This window comes from Centroberyx gerrardi, chromosome 24 (genome assembly GCF_048128805.1).
Source record: "Centroberyx gerrardi isolate f3 chromosome 24, fCenGer3.hap1.cur.20231027, whole genome shotgun sequence".
NCBI lineage: Eukaryota > Metazoa > Chordata > Actinopteri > Beryciformes > Berycidae > Centroberyx > Centroberyx gerrardi.
In genome coordinates this window covers 9,845,874-9,856,333 of record NC_136020.1, presented here as the reverse complement: position 1 = coordinate 9,856,333, position 10,460 = coordinate 9,845,874, and the positions used below count along the sequence as shown (strand labels likewise).

The following is a 10,460-nucleotide window of genomic DNA, read 5'->3' as shown; positions in this document are numbered from 1 at the left end:
GATTGAGGAGAGCAGCGAGGATGGTATTATATTTTGATTGTAAACCACATGACATGCATGCGTGTGTGTGAGTGTGTAGCTTGTAGACAGTCGCCTGGCTACACTCATCCACTGGCCGAGAACCTTATGAATGATACCATGCTACGTTCATGGTCTCCTCATATGCTCCCACTTCTGTACACAGTTGTAAATACGACTTACAATAAGTTATTGACACGGCTTCTATGCTGTCCGACCCTAAACGTCATGGCTCTGCAGCAACTCTGAAATCATAGAACATTTCCACTTTGCTTTTTCTTACTCTATTTGCCACTTTGCTGGGTTGTTCATGTGAATCTCAAGTCGTAGTAGCAATATTTCCGACAGTCCCTGAAAGCAGCACTAGTTGCGTTCTAACACTATGCTGACGTGTCGCACCTCTTGCACCGGAAGACATTATTTCAATTTGCTTACGCGGTCGAGAAGCAGCTCCATTCACTCCCATTCATTCTGCTCCCTGGACCCGGAAAAGTAACGGTTTTGACGTGTGTGTGTGCATGGCAGAGTGTGTTTCCGGTATAACGTGTGTGTTCATCGGTGCTCAGCCTTTTTCTCTTGGCTTTCAGTAGAACAGTCACTTCAGAGTCCCGGCTTCCATACCTGGTCACCCCTTAACGGCGTTATATCTCAAACCGGTGGACATGGCATCTGTTTCGGCACAAGCTCAGGCAGCCCCTGCTCCGGCCGCCCCGCTGCAACGAGGAATTGTCAAGATGGTAGGCTCCCCAACATATGGATATATTAGCTTACGTGTATCTGACAGAGGATATAGCTTGCTAGCTAAGTGAGCCTGGAGCTGAAGAGGGCTAAACTAACTGTCCAAACAGTTCGCTTGTCAGACAACTTCAATTTAACTTATTTGACGGACTTTATACGATTGTCTATTCAATGCCAATGCTGGCAATACAATGTTTTAAAGTGTCATCAACATTCACCCCTTAAAGCAGCTCACCTGGCTGCAGCAGCATGCCAGCTAACACTAGCTGGTTCGCTACTAAGTTTGCTAGCTTGCTAATAAGCTGATGCCAATTAGCCTACGTTAGCTACCTTGCTAGCTGGAAGTAACTTCAGCTAGGTTAGTTGAATTAGAAGCGTTCTGACAAATATTAAGTGAGCAGCCTTCCACTGTAGTAAGCTTCGTTAGCTCTACTCGTGGCCAAGCCGGCTAGTGATAACTAGTTAGCTGTAACAGATGTTTTGATTCCCAGCTAACTGTTGGTTAACGTTATCAGTTAGCTTATTAGCATGATCAAGTAACGTTAGGTTACCTGTCCAACTTGAGCATGATCAAAGTTCGTGGTCTGCTGTGCTGTTGAACACGGAATCCACACCATTTACCAAAAGTTAATTCATTCCCCTGAATGACCACATGTGTTAGTTAGACGTCAGCTAACATCAGAAGCTATCTTGTTATGTCAGTGTCTCTCTTACTGTTCCTCGTAAGCATTTCCCATAAATGCTTTTATAGCATATTTCAGCGTGGCATATTTCAGCGGCTGCAGTATGAGGAAATGTATCCTAGCCAATAAAGACTGTAGCCAAGCTGCTTAGTGTGTTCAGATCACTCAAGCTGCTGGAGAGTATTTGCCAACTCTGCTGGTCAAAAGCGACTACGGGAAACTGACACGTAGAGCTGTCTTGCCCCTGTAATCTCCCATTCATAGTAGTTGTGTATAGTCTCAGTACCGCGTGTTACCCCATACGATTTGCACAGGCTTTCATTTTCGGTTTGGCTAACATTTTCTTCTAAAGGTCCTTTAACCTTTTTTTATCCAGGAAAAGTCAACTGAGCATGCATGCTCTCTCTCTGCAGCAACACCACCACAGTCTTAATTGTTGGCCACTATGCAGCAGGGTGAAGTACCTCCCTCAAGGGCAACCTGATTGTAGTTGTTGAGGGAAGGAGAGTTACTCATTCACTTTTCTTAACCATATTTTACCAGTCTGTTGTGGGATTTGAACTGGCTGCTTTCTGCTCACAAGCCATTTTCCCCAACCTCTAGGCTACCTCTAGGTTCTGAAAGTACTTGCAATTGATCCAATTGTGAAGTGTGGCTTTGGACATGGATGCAAATGTATTTTTCCTGCAATACAACATATGCTGAAACAGAAACCAAGTTTTGGAGACAGAGCTACAATCATAGTTAACTAGGAGTACATTTTGAATTGTCTTAGATGTTGGAATTAGTTCTATCACATCATGTATCATATATCATAAGAAACACAGAACATCCTAAAAGGTGCATGCACTTTATCACACAGAGCATACACCTAATTATGCTTGTCTCCAGGTGTTAGAGGAAGGGCTGTTTTTAGAACTAGTGATTACTGTAAACAGGTAAGTATTGGCTGTCCTGCCCTGAGAGGGTGAGTGTGTGCTACACTCCTGTGGTTCAGGACCATGGGAATAGAGGTTTGTTTTTGTGAGAGCAATTATAGAATCACCTCTTATTGTGCACCTGATTCTTTGTAGTTAGATGAATGGGGTTTTGGAGAAATTAACTTCCAATTATGCCTAACTTAGTGGTACGTGGTCTGGACTACCCTTGCATTCTATTCAATATAGTAAGACCTCTTGGTGAAATGAGGGTCACTTATCTAACACAATCAACTGTGGGCCTCGAGAAAGGTGATGAGGGAGTCAAGCAAGGCGATGTACACTCCAAGTGGAACTTGGCCCTTCTGTAAACAGAGAGAGGGAGGGGAAAGCAGTGCCTCTTTTTTTTCCATAGCTGGTCAGTGTGTAAAATTACAGCACCCACTTGGAGGGAGTGAGTCAGTTAGTTTTGAGAGGGAAACACTGGTGATTTCATGAAAGGCGGGTTTTATCTAGCCCACATCTTAGATCAACAGCCCCCAGTGATGCTCCCTGCAGACACACTGGAGAGTCCGCAGATAAAAGGTGTTTGCTCAGATTCGTGTAAATGCCGCGGTTGTCAAACCCAACAGTAGGTTATCTTTTTTTTTTTTTTTTGTGTTTAGCTACGTTATCATACTGCGTGATCTCACCTTGCGTTTGAATGCTGACTTTGACAGACTGTCACCATGACAACTTGCAGTATTGTTCAGTTGCTTTCCAGCTCTATAACATTTTAGCAGGTTCTAATAACATCTAGTAGAAACACACTTGGCTAATTGATAGCTAATGTGCTTTCGTGCACCGTCAACTGTTTAGCATCCACATAGTACCCTTTATATGTGAGCCTGGATGCATAACCACTGCCTAAATTGAGGATTAGCCTACCTTTATTGGCCTGTTTTTGTTACTTAAATTTCAAATTAAACTTTCTTGACTCTTGCCACAATACAAAATGCAAATAGTGGGGTTTATTGATGTGTGTGTGTGTGTGTGTGTGTGTTGTCTGAGTGAAAGAAGAAGCGGAGAGCGCCAACTCAGCCCTATTTCTGGGTACCACAACGGTCATCGTGAACTGCTCTCAATGTTTTGGTTTTATTGGAAAAGTTGCGGGATATGGTCTATAGTTTGCAGATAATTTGGACCAAATGACCAGTACATTTACTGTTGACTTTATCTTCTATAACATAGACGGTCTTTGCTGTTGTCCCGCCAGGTCTTGTCAGGCTGTGCCATCATTGTTCGGGGCCAGCCTCGAGGCGGTCCACCCCCGGAGCGTCAGATCAACCTCAGTAACATCCGGGCCGGGGCCATGGCCCGCCGAGCCGCCCAGAGCCAGCCCGACACCAAGGACACCCCTGATGAGGTGAGTGGTTCCATTCAATTGTGTTATTTGTTTGTGTTTGTTTTGTGTGTGTTTGTTTGGCAAAGGTGGGATAAGGTGCTGCTGAGTGGCCCTCCAGCCAAACACCATTGAGTATTTATATTTGGGAGCTAATCTTGATGAAGTTGCATCTGTGTTTGTGCTGAGGGTAGAAGAGTTTGCTTTGGGATTTCTGCTTTGCTATCCTATTTTGTTGAGCAATTGTAACATAATTACTGTATAAATTAGTATACAGACATGGCCTAGAGATAAACATGTGTGAGTTCTCAGTTGGAACTTGAGGCTTAAGGGAGCTCAGGCTGTCCCCCCACCCAGTGGTGGACAGAAAACATGATCAACAGGTCAATATAGGATACGGTATAAGAATACAATAATATTCCTGTCTGTATCGCAGCCATGGGCCTTCCAAGCCAGAGAATTCCTGCGGAAGAAGCTAATCGGCAAAGAGGTGTGCTTCAACGTGGAAATCAAGACCGCTCTGGGCAGAGAGTACGGCATGGTCTACTTGGGGAAAGGTGAGTGGACACCACCTCTTGGTCCAAAAATGTATTTTTTTTTTTTTTCCATAAGCGTTCTTAGAACTGTAGTTATATTGGATGAGGTAAAAGATGCCTTTTATGATTCCATTTCTCTGAATGATTTGACATCTGATTTCTTTGTTGCTTTTTCTTGGGTTTTTGATGGTTTCTGTATGTCTCTCTCCCTTCTCTCTGTAGACACAACAGGCGAGAACATTGCTGAGTCTCTGGTGAATGAGGGCTTTGCCACCGTCCGCAGGGAAGGAATCAGAGGGAACAAGTAAGCTACTAGTCTGCTACCATACCACTAGTCTGTGTTGGCATGAACGGTGCATGTGCCGGCCGAATGGACGTTCTGTTCAGATCCCAGTGCATAGTATCCTGTTATCAGGTCCGATAAGTAACTGTTCTGTAATTCAGACATTAGTGTGAAGCTGTTTGTTAATGCACATTACCTCAGTCAACAAAGTTGTAAGGAGCTTATGTTTTTACTTGTCTGTTTGTTACTTTTGGAGATATCTTGCTAACAAACAGACACATTTGGATGAAGTGTGTTAGATAGATAGCCCTTGGCCCAAGGATCAGTTGATTAGATTTAGGTGATGATATGGGATTTCTGCCATTAGATAATTCTTGTTTTTTAGCCACAACTATTATGCTGTGTTCATGTGCTGGTGGGAAGGTCCAGCACTTCCAAGTTGGCTGCTAAACAGCATTGCATTCACATGCTATTTTCTCTGAAAATCAAATGATAAACAAACAAGTTGCAGTTTTGGAAGTTGGAGAATTGTTCAGTGTTGGTGGAGGTTTGCGCTCTGAGTGCCTTCTAGCAGTACATCAGCGTTCACACAGCTAGCATCCACATCGCTGTGCTACTGTCCAGTGGCCACTTTGAACTAGTTGATTGTTAGGGGTAATGCCATGGTGCTGCAGTGATATAAAGGACTTGTAGCAACAATAATAACACTAACCAATTTTTCCAGATTTTTAATATTTGTGCTGGCATCTGGTGCAAATTTAAACTTTAGAATTATTAGAGAGAACTGTTGCACACAAATATGAGTCCATCAATACTTGACCACAGGTGTGTAAATTCCAGTAAGAAATTCACATGCACCAGTAATCTTCCACATTGACATGACTCTGACTTCAGGAGCGTGTGATTAGACAATAATGATGTCATAGATGATTTCCCCTCAAAGCTGCTTGTTCAGTCAGCATGGTTTAAGTCATGTGGACTCCTCAGTGCTGCATCTAAATTCACTAGCTACCCTGCTGCTTAGTTTGCAGCCGTACACTTTGTTTCACTGAGTTGGGAGACCACTGATGGCAACATGGTGTAATCTTCTGCTTGCTTAAGCTTACAACAGTACTACACTGGTAAATCTGTGGGGAGATATGAATAAGTCCTCAGTTGGTGGACTGTGGAGAATTGAGATGGAGCCATGGTGTCCCAGATGGTGGCAGTATTACCCTGCTGCAACAGTGATGTCCCACTGAAACCCTTTCCTGCCACATTACCCTTATGCAGTAATCACCCCTAAACACACTCGCACATCTAGCTCTATATGATAGACTATATCCCCCCCAGTGGCAGTATTTGCACATTACACGCATTACAGGCAATTTGACTCATGCTGTTAGATTTGTATCTTCCAACATGAACGGAGATGATGTGAATATTTTGCCACTAATGACCCATTTCGAGCATTCTGCGCAATGGCCCAGAACAGGCGCTAATGTAAATGATGCTTTAAGTATATGCGGGTATCATTTGGCCAAAGGGGAGGGCCATTACTCAGTGAGGACTTAGAGCCTTAGTTTTTCCCTCTGTGCATTGGCCTCCAATATCCATTAGTCCCTCTGACTGGCTACATTGATCACACTAACCATAGTGTGATGATGATAATTATGGGGGTGATGATAACGATGATGGCTTCGGACGGTGGAGTCGAACACGTGTTTAGAAGCCGACTGTGGCTCGGGAAAACGGCCAGCCAATTCACACATCCTAGGGCTGGGCCCATTGCCCATTCTCAGCAGTGCACCGGAGCAGGCTGGGGCACGCTCGTTTGGGGCTGCTTTTCATTGACTACTACTACAAGGAACAGACACATACACATGGACAGAACAGACACACACCACACATTTGTCCAAGTTAGATTGAACGTTCACTTCTGTCCATAAATATAGTAAACTTTCTCAATACGTTATAATATGTTTTTCTGGCTATGCATATTTATCCTGTGTATAGGCCATAATGCATATATTGTAATTTCAAATCCAATTTCAGCAAAACAAGGAAATATGGGACATGATCATGTATTTTGAATGCTGTCCCCTTAGCTTTTACACAAAGAAATGTTTTGTCATTTTCAGTGTAGTAGTTTTCCAATTTTTAAAAGAGGAGAGTTTTCCGACGCTACTAAATTTCTTATTATATTCCCGGTTTTGAGCAAATTAGTTCTCCTAGAAGTGGGACATTGAGACAGAAGATAGCAAATAAGTTGTTGCACTGTAGAGACAGCAGTCCTTACAGCGTTGCTAAATACATACCCTAGTCTGGAATCTCAAATCAACATGGCATTACAGTTTCAGTTCTGCGCTGTCCCTAGTCTAGTTTTCGCTTGTAGGCAGTGCACACAAGTTATCAGTTAGCTGGCTGGAACAAAGCATGCAGGTTGCTTTCATCTGAAAGCAGAACTATAAACGCCTGTGGTACCACATGTTTTCCTGACACTAATTAGGCACACTGTTTGGAGCAACCTGCCTCCTGTCTTGCACTTTGCTAAATCATTTCTCATCAAGGTTCAGGTGAAACTGAACAATATGTATTTCATTGTCACATAAAATGATAATCTTGACTATTCTGCTGAATGTTGAGATCAATTATTACTTGTGATCATTAAAGATTTGGGGATCAAGCACTTTTTGTATCTTGTATCAACATGGTGACTAGTTTCAATCACAGAGGTAGATTCCAAGTGAAATGAAATAAAATGTAACTGTAGAAGCGAAAATATGATTATTCTCAATAAATATTACAGCCCTACACAGCAGATTTGCTGATTTATTGGAGAGTTTTTTTTTGTTGTTACAAGCCCCATCATACAACTTTGAGTTTCACTTTCACTTGCTCAGTCATGAAAAGAGCTGTTGTCCTTGATGTTGGGTGTTACGCAGACTGAAACGTAGACACTCGTACTCTCAATCCCTCCCACTCAGTTTCTCCAGCTCAGTCCCTGTCACTCAGTCGCACTGCTTTTCCTCAAAAATGCTCCGTTCATCCACCAAGATGGCCAGACCCTGAGAGTTTGTCAGATTGCTTGGCAGTATGCTTGCCTTTTGATAAATTAAAATCACAGGCAGGGGGTTTGGGTGATTGGTTTATATAACGCCCACCCACCAGAGCGTAAGGGAGCTACATTAACATGGACGCCAACTGTGCCTCATAACCCCCCATTGCTCTTTTTAAACTCCTGCCCCAGTGGAGTGCTGGTGGAGGTGTGTGTCCGTGTGTGTGTCAGGAGGGGTGAGCGAGTGGTGCCAATATGGGCCTCTCTGCACCCTAGGAAGGGAACCCTTCCAATCAAGCACACTGGGGAACATGACGCCCTCGTCAAACTGTACAAAAACAGCAGGGAGCTCTAAAAATGCCTTATGAAGCTTCAACATTTTGTATCTTTTTAAACTAGTTTTCGGTTGCACAAGGGAGACATATGCAGATAAAAGATGTAGCCTACAGCATGTTCAAATATAAGGGAATTGGAAAGGTTTTTTTGCCCTCCTCCCCCCAGTAGGCTGGTTCACTGATGCACCGTTTTATTTTTTTTCCCCCCAACAATATCTGTTTTGATTTGAGGCAGGGTTCAGTGTGTTAGCTGGAAGGAGTTGCTGACCTAAAAACCAGCCTATTTGGAGATGTTGAGGGAGTCACTATCCTCTGCCTCCAAATATCAAGTTCTTTCTATAGATCTGAACTGATCTCTGCATGTCAGTTAGTCTCTGTATCTTTCTGTGGCCTTTTAGCGTCTGCTTTCCTTGATTGCACTGTTATTCTTTTCTCCCGCTCTCTCTTTGCAGCTTCCTACAGTTACTGTTCAGCGCTTAAGTTCTAAGTAGCTTAAACACGATTGACTTCTTACAGCTCTATACTTTGTCCCAGAAAGTTTCACTATTCTTGCTCAGTAAGCGAGAAACGGTTTCTATTCAATTTGAAGTTTGTAGCTAAATCAGTACGAAGAGGAAAGAGAAGTTGACGGTGTTTTGGGCATGAGTCCAAAAGCCCAATTAGGAACACAGTGGGAGAACTTGGTATGTGTGTGTGTATTTATGTGTGTGCCATTTTAATTGAGACCCACTTTGTTGCCTCTCTAAACCGAAGAGTGTTTTTTATTTTTTTTATTTTTTATTTTTTCAAGCAGCAAGATGTAAAAAGCTCAATTTGTACACTGTTCATTTCCACAAAGCTCCAGCCACACCATCGCCACTCCCCTATCAATCGGCCAGCCTTTGCTTCTTGGCAAAACAAAAGCCAGTTTGAATTGAGTTGGCCATTTGAAGTTCTGAATAATTAAAATCGTACAGGGACCCCCCAAAAAGCATTAGCCTGTACTTTTTAGAGAGCCAGCGTAGAATTAATTGTGGCGTTTGTAGCCAGCTGCGTGGTTGTTTTGAAGGAGCTGTCAAACACTGTTATTGTCTCTTCAAAAACTGCTCAGATACATATTTTTTTGAAGCAGTAACAATCTGGTTATCAGCTGGGCCACAGCTACCACAGCAGTGCAGTGACAATGTTTATCCAGGACTCATTGCAACAAGGCTGAAGCCATTCTAAAACCCATACCAAAACGTAGGCACTGTAGCATTTATAACAATGAAAACAAATCTTAATGGGTGCTTGCGCATGTTAGAATAAAAAAAAAACAATGACAGTTATGCTTCATATTTCTTTTACCAAGAATATTAAAAGCGTGGCTTTAATTTGATACAGTCTAATGAGCCTGACATAATTTAAGCTAAGGCCTTGTTCTTACTAGGCAGTTGTCCTCATGGAGCATGTCGAAGAGGCTCTGAGCAGCCCATGTTTTAATACAGGCTGGATCAGAGCAATTAAAGCATGTAAGACCAGGCCATGTGAAAACTAACAAGTGGTGGAACTCTTAAAATCAAAACCATTTTATAAGACTTGTTAGATGTGGTATTTATCCCCTTCAAACTGGCGTGAAATTAATTGAGACTTGTTGTCAGGCTAAGCTAGCTGCCTGTTCTTTTTAAGGGGGTTGTCGAACGGCGTCTTGAGCTCAAAGACCCTCTGATCTTCATAGAGGCTGTTAACAATCTGGTTATCAGCAACGCTTTCACTCAAGCTATCACAGCAGTGGTTCAGCAGTGTTCTCTTACAACAGCGGTTAATCTCTTCACTCCCCAAGGCTACTGAAACTCAAACTTACCATGTCAACTTTACTCAATAAAAAACGAACAGAAGCCTATGTTGCATGATATTTCATGACGTTTAATTTTAGTCAACACAATCATGTTGCTGTGGTGATTTCTTTTCAGTTTGTTTTCTTTATTAAAGCAGTTAAAATGCCATTTGAAATGTGTCAATCTGTTCATCATGAAAGTGAAACTTGATGAATTCAACTGCTGGCTAGCCATCTGACAGGTGTTCTGGCCTCACATTGGTGCTGTAGGCAAATAGGCCTAGAGGAGATGACAGTGGCCTGGAAAGGGAGTGAGTGTTTGAGCTGAGTTTCAGTTTCAGTTTTCTTTGGTTGAAACGCAGTAGCAAAACACTGAGATGGATTGAGGTCTAGCAATAATGTTGTATAGATCTTGCTTTTACATATTGGTTTTATCACATCTACATCTGTCCTGGGCTTGAAATGTTTTTGTAGCCTTGCCTCTTATAGTGTCTCAAACTTTTGTGTGTGTGTGTGTGTGTGTGTGTGTGTGTGTGTGTGTGTGTGTGTGTGTGTGTGTGTGTGTGACCAGTCCAGAGCAGGCCAGACTCTGTGAATTGGAGGACCAGTCCAAGGCTTCCAAGAAGGGCATGTGGAGCGAGGGTGGCGGCACACACACCATCCGCGACCTCAAGTACACCATCGAGAATCCCCGCAACTTCGTTGACTCCATGCACCAGAAACCTGTCAATGGTAAC

The 10,460-nt window shown here is 42.9% G+C and overlaps 1 protein-coding gene across 1 annotated transcript in view; it reads left to right on the top strand.

Annotated features, from left to right (window-relative positions):
• The first annotated feature begins 523 nt into the window (after positions 1-523).
• snd1 (staphylococcal nuclease and tudor domain containing 1) overlaps positions 524-10,460 on the top strand; it is a 183,903-nt gene continuing 173,966 nt past the window's right edge. Inside the window, exons 1-5 of the mRNA XM_071905593.2 lie at positions 524-755; positions 3,612-3,761; positions 4,174-4,294; positions 4,496-4,577; positions 10,295-10,455. Coding sequence (XP_071761694.1) covers positions 681-755; positions 3,612-3,761; positions 4,174-4,294; positions 4,496-4,577; positions 10,295-10,455 — 589 coding nt within the window. The 5' untranslated portion in view covers positions 524-680. The remainder of the gene's footprint in view (positions 756-3,611; positions 3,762-4,173; positions 4,295-4,495; positions 4,578-10,294; positions 10,456-10,460) is intronic.